The sequence below is a fragment of the Bidens hawaiensis genome, unplaced genomic scaffold, assembly GCF_021521415.1.
Source record: "Bidens hawaiensis isolate Kalapana, Puna unplaced genomic scaffold, B.hawaiensis_p1.1 tig00028290_1, whole genome shotgun sequence".
Classification (NCBI taxonomy): domain Eukaryota; kingdom Viridiplantae; phylum Streptophyta; class Magnoliopsida; order Asterales; family Asteraceae; genus Bidens; species Bidens hawaiensis.
In genome coordinates this window covers 198,028-217,315 of record NW_027505116.1, presented here as the reverse complement: position 1 = coordinate 217,315, position 19,288 = coordinate 198,028, and the positions used below count along the sequence as shown (strand labels likewise).

General features: G+C 37.2%; 1 protein-coding gene across 1 annotated transcript; it reads right to left on the bottom strand.

The window, feature by feature from the left end:
- Positions 1 to 438: 438 nt before the first annotated feature.
- LOC143610828 (protein trichome birefringence-like 39) lies at positions 439 to 18,197 on the bottom strand. Its single transcript, XM_077085198.1, has 5 exons — positions 17,828 to 18,197; positions 17,498 to 17,672; positions 1,395 to 1,570; positions 1,120 to 1,278; positions 439 to 1,045 (listed from the first exon to the last, which is right to left on the bottom strand). The coding sequence occupies exons 1-5, from the start codon at positions 18,088 to 18,090 to the stop codon at positions 754 to 756; spliced, it is 1,065 nt and encodes a 354-aa protein (XP_076941313.1). The 5' UTR covers positions 18,091 to 18,197; the 3' UTR covers positions 439 to 753.
- Positions 18,198 to 19,288: the final 1,091 nt, after the last annotated feature.

Here is a 19,288-nt window from a genome sequence, read left to right as displayed (position 1 = left end):
TTTCTTAAGGAACCTTGGACTGTGATTGGCCTGAGTATTAGCCATTATGTACTGTTTGCCTCCTCTGTAGGTGACAACTCATTTTGCTTGTTAGTAGTGAGAATGAGCCTGTCATGAAGTTCCAAGGATGGTTCCGCGATCGACGCGAACTGCTTGCGAATGAATAAAGTAGGTCTGCTGGTAATTATAGTTTACTCACGGGTGAATATGGTTGACCCGAGAATGATATCTACACTTTTCGGATGTTTTCTATATCCTCGTTGATGGGTCTAAAACCCTATCTGTTCGATGTCTATGGATTTAAATCCATGATCACTAGATATTGCATAATGCAAATAAACTAAACCTTGAACAATGAGAGACTGAGACTTTGAGAATATATGAACACCATTTGCATCTTTTATGAAGAACATTGTTGTCACAATTCTTTTTCGTAAAACAAAAATGCAATCAAATATCAAAGATATTACAAATGAATCATTAGTGTGATCTCTTTATTACACTTACAATTACGAATCTAACACTATAAAAATTGGAAACTAATGTAGCCATCAAGATTATGACTAATAATTAGCAATAAATCACAACTGGATATGAATATGACGAATCCTAAGTAAACAAACGAATCATACACATCTCAAACAAATATACCATGTTCATATTATGTAAACATGGTACGCTAGTTCACAGACGTCTTTGTATCATTTGTTCGTATACAAAGATCTCTATTCTAAAATCAATTTTCTCGCCAACTTAGCCAGAGAGAGCTGCATAAAGAAGTATGTTCCAGGTATCTGGCAAACCAGGAAGACACCAATGGCTACAGTCTAGACCAATGTGGTTGCCACTATAGTACATTGGGTGAGCATCTTTTCGAAATTGAGAAAGTGTGGTGATGTCAAGTAAGTAGACCGGTTTCTTTACTCGGGCCAAGACTTTATTGATTACCACCGATGCCATTGGTGTGCCCGCGGGATACCTTAAACCAAAAAATGGTTGGGTTTCACCCTTGCATGATTTTGATACCTCATTCCAGTCCCTACCCCTGTGTATTTTCAAACCAACGATTAATCTTCGATATAATTTATGTTTCTAGAAGGAGATAAGCAAAGAACATACTCGTAATGGACTGGGGAAATGCCTTGGAAGAAGACTTTGGTTTTGGACGGGTCAACAAAACGACTAATCCATCTTGACCACGTCGTCATTCCTTTATAATACGCCACGAGTCTATTCATGTCTTTGTAAAGTTTTCCTCCTTCTCCTATGTAATCCCACCTGCGTTCAAGTTATATATACTATAAAATACGTAAAATAACAAATAAAAAACGAGTATAGAATACTATGTAACGCATAAATTCTTTATGGATCTTAATACGATCAATTGATCTTACGGTTGGTCACGTCCTGTGTGAGTCCACCAATGCCACGAGTTAAAAACTAGCACGTCCGCTCCCTTCCACATGTTTCCTTGGCGGATGGAGTCTAGTTTTAGTACCCGTTTCCCGTTTTCGTTCACCACATCGACAATAGTTGTTGTACGGTATATCGATAATTTTAATCCGTAATCCTGTTGATAAATAACAGATACATTAAACATTAATAATTAACACATGACTTGTTATTAGGTCTGAATTTAACTTGATATGTTTTAAGAATAAATGCCGAATAATGTATATTTATTATTGCAGTACATCTCCTCTCGTGAGGTTATCCCACTCCCACATGCAACTCACATGATTTAGATTCATTGTGATATCATATAATAATTTCTTATATTGTGAAATTATAAAAAAGTTTACAGAAATAAATGCAAGTTTGATATTATGTTTACCAGAAAAAAAAAAGTATCAAGTATGTTTCATGAAAAAGTTCTATAACCTAAACTTAGTAAATTAAATTTCTAAAATCGTTTAAAACGTACGTATTTGTAAAAGTTCTATAAAATAATAATTTGGACACATTAAATAAGTTAAGATTTGATTAAATAACGAAATTCTTTTATAATAAAAGATGATACAAATTTGCATATAAAATAGTATTCAAAATTGCTTTGAGAGAATGTTGCACACCAATAAAAGGATTAATTGTTGTCCAGGTGAAAGACGTTTTCTGTTAGTTTTTCACATATTAAGGCAAGTTTATTAAAATTGTATTCAGTAACTTTAATACAAAATAAGATAGCAAATATCAGCTGTTTTTTTATAACGCAACAAATTGAAAATAAATAATCTCATCGTTTGTGCAATGGCAGATAATATTCTTATCTTTAAAAATCGCTACCAACTGTCCAACCTTTCCGCTATTTTTATCTCAATAAGCATCCGTTAAAAAACTCTTAACGTCTTTAAGTTTTTTTCTGAATTTTAAATCGATGTTTTAAGGCTTTTGATCAAAAAAATTATACGAGTCGACTAACGTAAAACTTATCTTGAAATGGTGATTCAAACGACGAAACATGGTTTAAATTCATGTGTTTGAATTTTCAATTAACAAAAATCAAGCCATTTGAATCACTGCTTCGAGATAACTTTTACATCGGTGCACTCGTATCCTTTTTTCGATCAAAAGCCTAAAACATCAGTTTGAAACACGGAAAAAAAACTTAACAACGCTAGGTATTTTTTATCATAGGCCCATTAAGACAAAGATTGTTGAAAGGTTGGACCACTGATAGTGATTTTTAAAGTTGAGATTATTATCGCCCAATACATAAAATGTGGGACTGTTTGTTTTCTAATTTGGTTTTTTATATTGACCCAGGTAATTCTAAAAGGGAGAGTTATGGTCTTGTGCTCGTAAAAAGTATAGGGATATTGGACTTTAATAATTCAAACTTTGGCATATTAGCCGATATTAATCCCAACTTATGAAAATTCCCTACATTAACTTTCACTCTATTTGCCTCCACTAGGCCTTTTCTTAACGGGGACTAACCCGGTTAGTTTTAGAGCAAAATATATTATTTCTCCAAATTGGGGGAGACATATGAAAAATGTAATTTAACTTAAAAACTCACCACCACGGCCATCGCCGTCACCACCACCTCTGCCACCACCGCCGCCTCCACCATTCCCGACACGCCCATCGCCGCCACCATTGCCACCGCCGACAACAACACCGGTACCACCACCGCCACCACCTCCGTCTATTTAAAAATTTATATAATTATTATTGTCGACCAAAAGACCAAAATTTGGATTGTTAAAATCCAATATCCCATTTTCAAACCCTCCCTTCATAAACAGGTGGTGGCGGCGGTGATGGACGTAGTGGCGGTGGTGGTAGTGACAGCTGTGGTGGTGACGGTGTCGGTGGCAATGTTGGTGGAGCCAATCACAGTGGTGGCAGTGGTCGTGGTGGTGGTGGCGGTGGCGGTGGCGGTGGCGGTGGTGGCGGCGGCGGCCGTGGTGGCGAGTTTTTAAGTTAAATTGCATTTTTCATTTGTCTCCCTCAATTTGAGAAATGACATATTTTGCTCTAAAGCAAACCGGGTTAGTTCCCGATTAGAAAAGGCTCAGTGAAGACAATAGAGTGAAAATTAAGATTAATGTAGAGAATTTATTAAATTATTTTATTAAGTTGAGATTAATATCGGTCGATAAACCAAAATTTGGATTATTAAAATCCACTATCATAAAAATATAATGTAATTTAACTGTATAGTAGAGAGAGGGCTGGAGTTGCTCTTAAAAAAATATTTTCTTTTTAGCGACACTAACACAAATTATTCCCTAGGACTAAATTACTAATAGTTGAAAAATAAAGGCATTTATAATCTATTATTTAGTTATCTGAAAATAGTATTTAAAGGGAAAAGAAGGGGTCCTGCTAGGGACACCGCCCCAGCACCGCTCTAGGCGCCGCGTATAGGCCTATACGCGGCGTTTTAGGGTACAATTTGACGTCCTAGCCTGGTCTGTCATAGGGTTGTCGGATCGTACAGGCTATACGCCGCGTATAGCCCTATGCGGCGCCTAGAGTGTTGTATATTTTTGAAGCCCGGCTCCCTCCCCTCCCTCTCTACCATTTTTTCTTTTTTCCTTTATTTTTTTTTCTTAACCCTCACCCTCTTCATTCAACCAACACCAACAACCACATATGTTTCCGGAGTCGGACGAGGAGATGCCGGACGAGTAACGATCAGTCGGAGTTGAACCATGTATGTTTCCGGAGTCAGACGAGGAGATGCCGGACGGCGCTAACGGTCAGTCGGAGTTAAACCAGGTTTCGTTTTATCTTTATTTTTTACATGTTAGGACATAGTTGTAGATGTTAGGACAGAGATTTGGTGAATGGTTTAATTTATAAATTTGTCTAGGCACCGACCGTTTGACGGTAACCCTAGTTCGCCGGGCCTCCTAAACTTAAAATAGTTTCCCGTATTGTTACCGTTAGCGCTAAAATTTTTATTATATTATTACTATTAAAATATTAATACTATTATTAAGATATTGTTGTTATGAAAATATTATTGTTAGTAAAATAAAATACTATTATTGTATTTATTAAAATAGTATTATTATTATTAAAATAATAATATTTAAATACTATTTAAATATAAATTGTTATATTTTTATTATTATTAAAATAATTATAGTAAAATACTATTAAAATATTAATTATTATATTATTATTATTTTTATTCTTAACATATAATTATTAGTATTAAACATTTAGTTTCGGATTATTATCAGTACTAAAATATTATTATTATTAGGTACCTGATGTACGCCAGAGAGTCAGATGTCGGGGTTAGGCGGCGACGCAAGACTTTCGGAGGTACGTTTGTATAGCGTATTGTATAAAATAATATAATATAATATAATAATATTATATTATTATATTATATTATGTTATATTGTATTATGTTATATTTATTTTAGTGAGTTTTTCTAGAAAAACCCACCAGTGTTGTCTTATTATGGTTTTTTTTTTCCTTTTTTTTATTTCTTTTCTTTTGTTATTATTAATGTTATTTATGATTATTATTAATGTTAATAATATTTAATTATCAATAACATATTATTATTGGAAATTCGATAAAGGCCGTTTAGTAGCAGGACTTATTTGGGAAAATTGATAGTGCGAAACGAACTTTTAAATTATTGGCTGCTTTCGTTATGGGCATCTTCAATCAGTTACAGTGGCTTACTTGGGAAAACTGGCATTTCCAAACGAACTTTCAATTTCTTGGCTGCTTTCGTTATCGACATCTCAAATCTGGCTCTTCGATTTCTTCGAACTCCAACGGTCTTGACCGCCGGTCACCACCGGCAACCGTAGTTGTGTTCACTCAACACATATCAGTCGTCACTAAGCTTAGGCTTAGGCTTGTTATTAGTTTTATTTTTAGTTGGGGGTATTCTAAGTTGTTCATGTTGCGTATATTAAAGAATTATCGGCTTTTATATATACATTTATATATATATATAGTAGATGTGCGGTATAAGAATTCATTGCGTCGAGATAACCAGCACCGGATCGAGACGCTAGTTTGATGAGTTTGAATCTCTCGGATCCGCGGTATCCGCTAACGGCAGCGAGAACGGGAGCCCCTACTTTGGACAGATAGGTGGAAATTCGGTCATTGCTCCAACATAACGAGCACCAGATTGAGATATTAGTTCGCACTTAGCTGAACCGGTTGACACGTATGCAGACGTGGGTTTAGGTTCGGTGCTGACCCGGATATTAACACGTATGTTTACAACATTCATTGACACGTTTGCATAACACACAATGAAAGCACAAACTCAAACAACAATCCATACAATAGCAATTGTCTTCGTTATTTTTCTCTTCTTCTTGTTTGACTGGTCGTTGAAGAGAATTGCTATTGTATGGATTGTTGTTTGAGTTTGTGCTTTCATTGTGTATTATGCAAACGTGTTAATATCAGCGCCAACACGGAGCCTAAATCCACGTCAGCATGTGTCAACCGGTTCAGGTAGGTCCCGGCTAATATCTCAGTCTGGTGCTCGTTGAGCTGGAGCAATAACCGAATTTCCACTTATCTGTCCAAAATATGGGCTCACGTTCTCGCTACCATTAACGTATACCACGGATCCGAGAGATTGAAACTCATCAAACTAGCGTCTCGATCTGGTGTTGGTTATCTCGACGCAATGAATTCTTATAACGCACATCTACTATATATGTATACGTATATATAAAAGCCGATAATTCTTTAATATACGCAACATGACCAACTTAGAATACCCATAACTAAAAATAAAACTAATAACAAGCCTAAGCTTAAGCTTAGTGACGACTGATATGTGTTTGAGTGAACACAACTACGATTGCCGATGGTGGCTGAAGGTCAAGAGCGTTGGAGTTTGAAGATATCGAAGAGGCGGATTTGAGGTGCCGATACCGAGAGCATCCAAGAAATGGTTCGTTTGGCACTGTTAGTTTTTCCCAAGGTAATCACCATAACTGATTCAAGATGTCCATAACGATAGCAGCCAATAAATTGAAGGGTCGTTTTGCAATGTCAATTTTCCCATATAAGGCCTACTACTGAACACGCTTTGCCGAATTGTGGATAATAATATATTATTCATAATTAAAATAATATTAATAATAATTATTATAAATAACAAAAAAAAAGAAAAAAAAACATAACAAGACAAGCGTATGTTTTTCTAGAAAAGCTCCCCTATCGGCCGCGTATAGACCTATCTACGGCGTCTTTTTATGACTAAGACGCCACGTATAGGCCTATACGCGGCGTCTTAGTTGGATTACAACCTGCCCTGCAAAAGCTGGGCTAGGTTGTCAACTCGTACCTTAGACGCCACGTATAGGTCTATACGTGGCGTCTTGATGTTGCTGAATTATTGGAGGCCGGCTCCCCTCCTTTCCCTCCTTTCCTTTCTTTATTATAAATGTTGGACACTATGTTTCGTCATTCAATGAAAAACAATACAACATTTGTACTATATATACCCAGAATGTCTTGGTTTAACCATTTATTTGAGGACCCGGGTTACGCTGCGAACGATCAGCCTGGCACGTCGTGGTTACCCGACTTGAACCAGGTTTCGTCATATATTTATTTAGTATGAATTTGGTAGTTTTTTTTACTAACACATGCTGCATTACGTTTTGTTAGGAATATGTCGGGTATGATACCCAGCCCGAGCAGTTTTATGGTAACACTGGCTCGCCGGGCTTGCCAAACTTGAACCAGGTTTTGTTATACAGTCTTTTTGTAAATATACGGTTATCTTATTATTATTTTAATATTCTTATTTATTATTAAAATATTATATTTTATATTATTATAGGTATTATTATTATTAATTATTACCACTGGCACTGTTGTTTTGAATTTCTAATTTATGAATGGTAGGAGTACTTCGTGTCGGATTACAGTAGACAGCTTTCGTACCCGTCATTTGTCGCCTGATCGGATTACGGAGGTCAGGCTACGTCATCGTACCAGCCACCAGTAGCAAATGATCCGTTTTATGGAACCGAGTCTTCATCGCACCACGGGCGAAATGATTATGCCGGGCCAAACCCAAATAACGAAGATGAGTACGATGACGACTACATACGCGATGTGAAGGTTTCGTATAAAACAGATGCTGTAAGACAACGTGTGTTTTTTTTAAGTTAATATTATTTGTTTATATGTTATTTAATAAACGGCTTAAGAATTAGCGTAAAACTGTTTCAGATTTTTGAGAGCCACGAGGAGCTGGAGAAATGGGTAAAAGTTAGAGGACGAGAGCATCGGTTTGTTGTTGTGGTCCAGCGGTCAAGGAAAAACGCCGTGGACCTTGCATGCAATCGTGGAGGCGAACCCAAAATAAAGGCGACGGTGAGACGTACCGGCAGCATCAAAAAATGCTGTCCGTTTAAGATCCTGGGCAGGTACGACTCGAGGGGTACATGTTGGAGGGTTCAAGTGGTAAACGAGACTCACAACCACGATCCCGTTGAATTCGAGGAGGGGTGTGCGTCTTTTAGAAAAATGAACACCGACCAGCTGGATATGGTTGAGAGTTTACACAGGGCCGGCGTGAAACCGCAAGAAATCGAAGCAGCCCTCCGCGAAAAGTTTCCCGGTGTGCAACTTGCATTAAAAGATATATACAACCCCACCGCCAAGATTATGAGGGATGGGCTACTAGGCGACACCCCTATGAAGGTAGTCCAAAACACTTGTAGTTTTAATGTGTACATGTCGTGCTTGTAATATTTAGCAATGTTTTATTTCATCCAATGTAGGCGCTGGAAAACTTTCTCGCAGGCAACGGTTTCACGTTCTATACCCGGGAGAGTGATACCGACGATAGGACGGAGGAAATTTTCTTTTGTCATAGTAAGTCGCATAAGATGTGGCGTGCGTTCCCCGAGGTGCTGATGGTTGACACGACGTACAACACCAACATGTACGACTGACCGTTGGTTCAGTTTATCGGTGTGACCTCAACATCACAATCGTTTTGTATCGCCGCCGCGTTTGTGATCAGGGAACGGCAGAGGAACTTCGGCTGGGCTCTGGGGAAACTTAAAAAAATGCTCTACGACTGCATGGAGCCACGCGTGATCCTGACTGATGCGGACCAGGCCCTCATGAACCCATGCGACGCGGTTTTCCCTAATGCCACCAAAAATTTATGCAGGTGGCATATATTCGAGAATATAAGGAGAAAATTTAAGGGCCTATATAGCACGGAAATGGGGATGGACTTTGCATACTGGTGGAAGATCCTGTATCAGTCGCCGACGATTCAGGAGTACGACCACCGTCGCCTCAACATGGAGCGTCATTTGATACGGGACGATAGAGCCGGTGAGTCCTTCGTATCACCTGACAATTTTTAATAGCCTAAACATACCTGTTAATAACGTTTCCTTTTTATTTTTCAGAGGTCTAGCAATACATTCGCAAGAGCTGGCTAGATCCATACAAACACAAGTTTGTAGCCTACTGGATTGACGAATGTCGAAACTACGGCGAAACTACGACGAACTGAGTTGAGAGCCAGCACGCAAATCTGAAAAGGTACCTCAATGAAAGCAACAACTCGCTCGACACAATTGCCAGGCAAATCCTTAAAATGGTCAACTCGCAGATGAAAGAAATCGGTAAATCTTTTGAAGCCTCCCGCTCGAAGGTCATGGAAGGACATCGACAGCACGTCTGGTTGAAGAAGCTAATAAACAGGGTGTCGATTCACGCTCTGGGTCTACTTGCGAACGAGTATGGGTTGATACACAAGATGCGTGACGGCACGCTTCATGCGACCACCATTTGTATTCGTCTTCGGAGCTGCCATGTGCCTGTCGGATTGAGGGATACATAGTTAATGACACGTGTATCCCAATAGAGGATGTTGACCCGTTCTGGAGGAGGCTTAATTTTGATCCAGCCTGTCCGCCGAACGAAGAGCCAGACTACGCAGCAGGTCTACTGGACATCACAGATACGTTATCGTCCATAGATTACCCTAATCAAAAGAAAAGATTTTTCGCCAGGCTCTTGTCTAATATTCCAGGGAGATCTAAAAAGAAGGAGCCAGAAAAAAGAGAGGACCCTCGGGGGCGTCCCAAAAAACCAGATCTCCCAAAGCACAGCGCATACACCCCCGCTCCAGATCTCCCCAGACACAGCTCCTACAACCCATCCTCGTCACAGGGGCCCAGCCAAGAAAACCCCACCCCATCCTCGCTGAATCGTTCGTTGTCCCAGTCAGCGTCGCGGTTTAAAACTCCTTGTGGACGAACTACGGGAGCTCACCTCGGGTTTCCTTTGATGGTTTCGCCTGCGTAAGTACCGGCGATAGAAATGTTTAGGAGCGTCATTCCTAGCTGGGCCCAGCCGTTCGTCGCAGACATCAAAAACGTACGCCCAGACGGTAACTGCGGTTTTCGGTCAATTGCAGTGGGTTTGGGGATACATGAAAAAGTTTGGCCAGATATTAGGCGGGCGATGCAGAACGAGCTGGAAACGAACGAAGGGTGGTGGAGGGCGATGTTCAACAAAGAGGATGACAGATTGTACAGCTGGGTTCATTCCAGCATTCCATACTACAACACGGTCAAACCCGCGCCGCCGAGTCGTTGGTTCAGCTTACCCGGTCACGGGCACGTGGCTGCTCAGACATACGCGTGTGTGTTAGTCAACCTAGTTGGCAATCAGATCGAATCTTACTTCCCATTGAGAATCGGTCCTGACTTGGTTCCGGACCCATAGGTTATAGGCATCGCTAATTGGGGAGGTGATCACTGGATATATATAAACCTGGTAGGGGATTTCCCAATGCCTAGGCCAAACCCTAATTGGGAAAGAAGCGACGTACCGACGGCGCTCGAATGGAAAACACGGTTCAGACAACGTTTGAAGGAGTACAAAGACATACGTCAGGGTTGGCGAGAGGGAATCCTCTAACGTAGATCTAGACAGCTTATAGAAGACATAGTATCAATGGACAAAAAAAATTTATAATAATAATAATATATAATAAATAACAATAATTTTAATAATAATAAATAACAATAATTAAATAACAAACTAATATTAACATTAATAACTAAATAATATAAAAAAATAATAAAATTAATAATAATAATAATAATAATAATAATAATAATAAATAATAACTAAATAACAAATTAATATTAATATTAATAACTAATAAATAATAAATACTAATAAATAATGATAATTAAATACAAAAATAGGCCTCAAACGCCACGTATAGGCCTATACGTGGCGTCTAGGACCCCTTATATCAGTAGACGTCTGCTCAGCTACCGGACGTAGGCCTAAGACGCCACGTATAGGCCTATACGTGGCGTCTGAGGCCCCATATTATCAACAGACGCATGCTCAGACGCCCACTTTCAAATTTCAAAACTCCCGCGCGAACGACCGAGCATCCACACACGAGCCTATATCGGACGGCGACCAGAATACCAAACGAGACGACGAGATTTCACCCGACGTCGACACCCACACGATATGGAGGTAATTTTTTAATATTATATTAGTGATGATGATTAAGTTAACATGATGATTAATATGTGTTGTTGATGATGTGATGATGTTGATTATGTTGTTTGGATGGATAAAACTGTCGGTTGGACTCAGGCCGTAAAACGGCCGGAGTCCGGCCGTCGGTTTACCTGGACTGTCAGACGCGGCGTATAGCTCTATACGTCGCGTCTGATATAATTTTTTTTCATTTATTTTTAATAATAATATTATTATTATTATTAATATTATTATAAATATTATTATCAATATTTATTACTAGTATTTATTATTATTATTAATATTTTTATTATTATTAATATTTTTATTATAATTATTTTTATTATAATTATTATTATTATTTGTTATAAATATTATTAATAATATTTATTATTAGTATTTATTGTTATTATTAATATTTTTATTATAATTATTATTATTATTTGTTATAAATATTATTAATAATATTTATTAGGACTATTGGTTTTTATTGGTCCCAAGTATTTCATTTTTGCCGGCGCTGGTCCCAACTATCACTTTAACTGCCAACGGTCCCAAATTTCACATATGTGTCTACCACTAGTCCACGACTAACCGAGTACTAACTCCGTTATGTTTTAGCTGACGTGTCCATCCTACGTGTTAAAAAACGTTGACGTGGCTGCCTGCGTCATCTATAAATGCCAGCTCACCAACCGGCTCTCAGCTTTTAATTCCCGCAACCTTCCTTCACGGTTATTCCTCCACTCACAATTTTGTTACGTGATTCCATTCCCCTATATCATATCTAATAATATCTATATACACCCACTCACTATTCATATTCATTTCATTCTATTCATCCACCACAATGTCTCCCGTCACATCTTCAGATCCAACCGCTACCTCACCGGCACCGGCACCACACCTCGCTACCTCCGCCGACTCCTCACCGCCACTTCCTCCGCCTTCACCTTCGCCGTCACATCCACCAGCATCATCAGATCTACCGCCTGCTCCTACTCCGTCGGATAATAAACCACAATCTCATACTCCGGCACCGGAGGCTGCGGACGCTGCTGACGTGTCAAATGTGAAGAGTGAGGAACACGACGGTTCGAAGTCCGGTGGAATGAGCGGCGAGAAGAAGGCCGGAATTGCTTTCGGAGTGATTGCGGCGGCGTGTGTGGTTGGATTTGGTGGAGTGTTGTATAAGAAACGCCAGCAGAATATAAGAAGAGCCGAGTTTAGTTCGGCTGCACGCAGAGAGTTTCTCTAGAATATAAGAAGAGCCGAGCCGAGTTTATTTGGTGAGATATCGATTTGGGTTTAGGGTTTTTTGTTATTAATATACAGGAGGAGAAGGGTTTTTGTTATTAATATACACGCAGGCAGTCACGTCAACGTTTTTTAACACGTAGGATGGACACGTCAGCTAAAACATAACGGAGTTAGTACTCGGTTAGTCATGGACTGGTGGCAGACACATGTGTGAAAGTTGGGACCGTTGGCAGTTAAAGTGATAGTTGGGACCAGCGCCGGCAAAAAAGACATACTTGGGACCAATAAAAACCAATAGGCCTATTTATTATTAGTATTTATTGTTATTATTAATATTTTTATTATAATAATTATTATTATAATTATTATTATTTGTTGTAAATATTATTTTAAATATTATTATTACTATTTATTGTTATTATTGTAATTGTTATTGTTTTAATTATTATTATTATTTTTTGTTATTATAGTTTGTGGACGACGAGATTGAGCACGAGCTCGAGCAGCTCGGGCAGGGCCGCGGACCCCCCGAGGGCAACAACGTGTTGCTCACCTACCCTCATGTGCAGTTCGATGAGGGTTCGGACGCCCACACACGATACATTCGCCTACGCCAGATGCACCCGTTTCCCAGCACGATTATTCCTGGTCGTTTTTGGAGTCCTGTGACGCGCACCAGCAGACGGCTGAGTACATTGGACATGATATGCCCTGGAGCCGATGCTTCAGTATGCCGCTATCAGCTCACCGGGAGCTGAAACTGGAGGTTTACTCCACGATACGCGTTACGTAAGTTTACTCCACATTGTTATGTTTTTAATATATTATATTATATTATATTATATTATATTATATTATATTATATTATATTATATTATATTATATTATATTATATTATATTATATTATTGCAGGCCCCGCGCGCCTGCTACGCCAGAGATTCAAATGAGGGTGCCAGGCGCCGGTACGACACAGTCGGAGGTTTACTTCCGCATGTTCGGGCATGACGTCCATCTCTCGATGGAGGAGTTCGCGGTTGCTCTGGGCTTATACATCGCGCAGGAGGTACGCAGCCCGATATACACGGAGAGCATCCACCAGATGCCGGAGGACGAGCTGCGGGTATAGTGGCAGGCCATCAGCGATCACGACTTCGGGAATAGAACCTTGGGCACCAGTTCCAAACTCTCGTCTATTATGGACCCGCTGCACATGTACGTTCTTAAAATGTATTCTATTGTTTAGTATAACGTAATATATATTAATAATATAATATTATATTATAATATAATATAATATGCAATAATATAATATAATATAATATAATATAACATTGTATTATTATTATTGTTAATAAATTATATTATCTTATATTACACAGGTACCTTCACAGGCTAATTGCGATGTCCATTGCGGGTCGCAATCAGGGCGCGGATCACTGCAGCCTACGCGACCTTTTTTTTTAGGTGTCTGCTGACTCACAGGCACTGCAACCTCGCTAGGGACAAGATTCTTTGATGGGTCTTTGATGGAGTTTTGCAGACTATTTTGTCACCTACCAGTTCAGGCAGGGACAAGGGTCTTTGATGGGTGGCGGGTACGTCACCCAGCTTGCGATATCTCTGGGCCATAGAGACCTGGTGGACGGCCTGCGTATCACTCCGACCCGTCCCTGCCCGCTGGACCGCCAGCGTTGCGGCGGCATGCACATTGTGCGTTCGTTCCCCGGGCCCCACGGCCCGCGGGACCGACTGGTGGCGAGGGCGGGGGCACGTGCGCCTTACGTCCCGGTACCTTTAGTCGAGCCTCCCCCGATCGCGGCACCGGAGGTGGAGCTTGTACATAAGCCTGTCGACGCAGGGGAGGGGGCCGGCAGGGATCCTGACGACGGTGGTGCCGGACGTGAGGATCCGGGCGCATCTCAGGTACGTTTTAATATATTATCGTTTTATCGTTTCTTTTAATTCGACTTCGTATTAAACGTATTTATGTTGTTTTGTTGTTAGGGGCCGACGCAGCACGTTCCACGCACATATCGCGCGGTACGTCTGGGTCCCGCCACCGACGCTAGGTTGGAGGCCCTAGAATTGGAGATGAGGCGGATGTCGCGCCAGACGGACTGGCGGATGAGCCAGATTTCGCGCCAGATCGACTGAATTGTTGCCAGTCGGGTAGCGGAGCTGTCTGGACAGCAGTACACCGTGCCACCGCCACTACCCCCTAGTTTTGACCACGAGGCGAGCACGTCTGGCGTGAGACGCGGACAGGGCGACGACGTGGATGCCCCGGACGGTTCGGGGCCGAGGCGCAGGGGAGAGGACGACGCCGACGTTGGCGACGCGTTCGGGGGGCTCGTGGGCCACCATGACGACATGGGCATGGACATGGGGGACTTCACGTAGATTTTATGTTTTAGTTGTCGTATTTTCTTTTATTTGTACAGATTTAACAATGATTTTTGGTATATATATGTTTTAACTGTTTTTCACCGAAAGGATATTAAATAATAAATAATTAATTAATTAATATATAATGATAATAATAATAATAATAATAACAAGATAACAAAGAAAAAAAATTAAAAAAAACATAATAAAAGAAATTGGATTTTCTAAGAACACCGGCCTATACGCCGCGTATAGACCTATACACGGCGTATAGGCCGGTGTTTTAGCAATTGGGCGGTGTCCCTAGAAAATCTGAAAAGAAAACATAAATATGATTGGAAAATTAAGCAACAAATCAAGGAGCAAATGATGAACAAGTGAACAACCGCCATGATGGGCTTTTAACTTGAATAAAATAATACTACACGCTTAAGTAGTGGTACCTTTATTGGGTATATTATTGGAAGACAACTCTAAATACCTCAAAAAGTATGTCAAATAAAATATACTTAAAAAAAACAATTTTGCCTGTTTTTTTTTTAACATTTATTACAAAATGATCTTACGAATATTTGATTTCAGTTAATAAAAATAAAAATAATATCAAAATTAAAATTGAATGTTTTATTCATGCTTTATTTTAGAAAAAAGCGCAAAGTGTCATTTCGTCGTTATGGTTTGGCAAATAATTCGAATTTAATCCAAAAAGTTTATTTTTTGCATATGGATCATCCACATTTCCTAATTCTTGTCAACTATATCCAAATCACTAACCACGTTAAATTGAATCGTTAAGTCAGGAATAGACATGTCTTTTTACTCTTTCTTAATTATATGAGTAAAGTTCCAAAATCGTCCTTGAGGTTTGATCACATTTGTGAATTTCGTCCAAACATATTTTTTTCGCAATTAGACCTTCGATGTTTCCCAACCGTTGCCAATTTCGTCCAAATTGTTAACTTGGTCTAAATTCAACGTTAACTCAGAAGTGTTATTGTCCTTTTACATGTTTGTTTACATTATTATTATTATTATTAACTTATTATTATTATTATTATTATTATTTAGTATCTGTTTGTTCGATGAGATATATATAACATCTCACGATTCCTATGTTTGAATCCAATATAGTATCCGTTTATTTATTCTTCTTTATTTTTAGACATATAAAGGGTTTAGCTCAGTGTAGTAGTAGTAGTAGTAGTAGTAGTAGTAGTAGTAGTAATAATAATAATAATAATAATAATGTTGTAAACAAACATGCAAAAGTACAGTAACACCCTTGAGTTAACGTTGAATTTAGGCCGAGTTAACAATTTAGACGAAATTAGCAACTGTTGGGAAACATCAAGGGTATAATTGCGAAAAAAATATGTTTGGACGAAATTCGCAAATGTAACCAAATTTCTGGGACGATTTTGACACGATACTCATATAATTAAAAAAAGTGAAAAGACATGTCTACATCTAACTTAACGATTCAATTTAACACGGTAATTGATTTAGACGTGATTAGCAAGAATTAAAAAAACATAGATGGTTCATATACTAAAAATAAACTTTTTAGACTAAATTCATATTATTTTTCTGAGAAATAAAATGACACTTCACTCTTAACAAAAAACTTTTAGAAGTTTTGTGGCTCCAAAAGGAATGAGTGTTAAAGCTTAACCAGCTGGCAAAATAAACTTTAACAATAAAGGCGCTGTAAGTGTTGGAAAATAAAGTTTACCCATTAGACTATTAAATTTTCAATCTAAAATTAAACAATTGTGCATGCACGTATATTTTAAATTAAAAAAATAAATTAAGATATACATACATAAAAATATATGTATAATATATATATATATATAATATTAAATCCGGAATTTTGTGAATAAATTAATATAATGGTTGAAATATTTCCAAAAAGGTAGTAAATATGTATAAAAGTAATTATGGAGTACTACAACTAATGCACAAATTACAAGTAGCGTTGCTGAAGATCATGAATGCAGAAAGAGACATTCGCTTTTGGCTTTTGCAATTACGTAGACAAAGGTACATTAAAGTCACGCACCAATTTCCGGCTATCATTATTCAAAATAAATTATATAATTTTAAAAACACATTTGCTATCTTATGTTATAATTAAACCTAAAATATATTAAACAATTATTATTCAAATTTTATTTTTAGTAATTTTTACTTTGATATTATTATTAGCAGAAATTATACTACATATTTACTTCTTATATACTCCTTATGGTTTTAGCTGCTATACTTTTTTTTTCCTTTGATAATGCTTGCATTTTATAGTACAAGTTTACCGTTGGCATATTTGGTCCCTATAGATTTGGATACTACATTTTTTGGTTTCTTTTGATCAAGTTTTCATTTTAGTTCCTTTAGTTTTGGATACAAATATTTACGGTATAAGCCATAACGAAGACATTAAGATATCGGAATTTAACATTATATATATTAATATATTTGTATTATTTGACAAAACAATTTTTAGAATGGTGAATTTAATATTATATTTACTCACTAAACTTAATATGTTTGTTAATTATAATATCTAACAAATTAGATTCTAAAATGTTACAATACAATAACGTAAGTAAACTTTACGTGATTTCTGAATATATTCTTGACATGTTTTTTATTCTATGTTTTGAACGAAGCTTATACCAATTAAATAACCACAACAAAGCGTGGGATAGTCCCACTAATTAAAGTAAAGAAGAAAAGCGTGACGATAAGAAAGAGAAACACGGAGGTAGCTAGATTGATAAAATTGACCATAAGGTAAAAATAATAATTTAAAAATAAAAATAAATACAAATAAAAAAAAGACAATAAAAACTAACCTGAAACATAAGATCAGTAAGAACACTTCCTGTCTTAACAAGTGTGTACTTAGCATTAGGCACCCCTGAATGAATCATGCAACTCAGTGAAATCCACATATTGTAACTCAGTGAGTCACCCACAAACATTATCCTCTTTCCCCTCCATTTATTCAACAGCTCTACCCCATTAAACCTGCAACCACCAATTCACTTACACTTCAAAATTATCAAATCAATATTTTACATTGTAACATATTTTAAAATGTCCTTTTACCGGTAATCAGGACAGTCTACATGTTTTAAGAATGTCCTATTTACAATGTAAAAAGGAAAAAGAAAAGGCCGAACCTGGGAAGATTGCAGCCGAAAGGCTGCCACTTGTACTTGAGATACGATCTATCCGGTCGTCCGTATTTGACACAATCGAATTCGGGATCCATGAAAGGACAAGTAGAAGGGTTGTAAAGAGGGTAGGATGGATCATAAACCCATTTGCCTCTGAAAACATTGCAGGAGGTAGCCTTTGAAGAATTTAGAAAAGAAGTGGCATTTATTTGATAAAAAAACAAAAACAATGACAAGTATAATAATGAGGTAGCCAGATTTCCCATTTCTTGGTTTCTGATCCAAATTGGTGGTGTTGTACTAGGGGGTTTATGTATATATAGTGGGAAAACAAGGGGAGAAAGTGAAGAGGAAGGAGATCAAGCCTATCATTTTTATTTTGTAAAATATCATCATAACTAAAATACAAATTTTATTTTATAATTATTATTTTTAAATAAATAAGTCAAACATATTGAGTAATAATCTGAAATGATTTCGATTCAAACGGGTTGTTATAACCTCTCAAATATGTCATTTTCATTTTTGAGTTTCATATATATAATAATGTAATATATTCTTGCACTTTTTGTCTAACTAATCTTCTATCATTTCATGGTATTACATGTATTTACATATAGTTGTTCCTCCTTTGATACTTCATTTATCATATGTTACGATTGTACTATGAGTTTGATTTGAGAAGTTAGAAGGTTATATAATTTTTATGTATAATTAATATATTAAAGATACTTTAAATCTACGTATATTCTAATAAAAGAAAATAACTATGATGTATGTCGCTTTGTGGTTAAACCTCACAACTCTTTTCCCTAAAAAACTAAGATCTTAATAGACCATAATATCTGTTATGGATCAATATTTATTCACTTTGTTTTTTCACTATATTTATATTATATCAATATACTTTTACAAAACTAAATATTAACACATTATTTTACTATATATTACAAAATACTTTGTGAAATCAAAAAATCAACAACAAACCATGTTTGTTAAAGATTGGAAAGTATAATTTCGAACGTTACATTAACATATTGTACTATATATATAGGGGTGGGATCAAGTAAAAACTCCTCTTAAAGATAAAACTTAAAAACTCCAAAAAAACTATTTTTAACTTTTTAAAAAAAAAATTTTTGAAGTTTCTTTTTTTTTTCCATTATTCTTATATGTTGTTACTGGTTCCAAAAAAAAAAAAAAAAACCTTGTCGGTAACCTCGTAGGTGTAGTGCACATGTGTAATAGTGTGCATTGCATATATACAAAAGTGTTGTATTGCATAAAATACACTATTTCACATATTTGATACATACTATTGTATATATGCAATATAAGACTAATACGTGCATCGAATACACATTAGTATAATACAACACTACTACACATATACAATACACAAATATTGAATATATGCAATTAAACACTATTGAACTTAAAAATACGTAGTAATACACATGTGTA

Excerpts from the sequence above, each read along its gene's own strand:
- LOC143610828 (XM_077085198.1), bottom strand. The coding sequence starts at position 18,090 with ATGGGAAATCTGGCTACCTCATTATTATACTTGTCATTGTTTTTGTTT. Across the intron at positions 17,673-17,827 it reads TTCGGCTGCAATCTTCCCAG|GTTTAATGGGGTAGAGCTGT; the intron begins GTTCGGCCTTTT and ends TGGTGGTTGCAG. Across the intron at positions 1,046-1,119 it reads ATTTCCCCAGTCCATTACGA|GGGTAGGGACTGGAATGAGG; the intron begins GTATGTTCTTTG and ends GAAAATACACAG.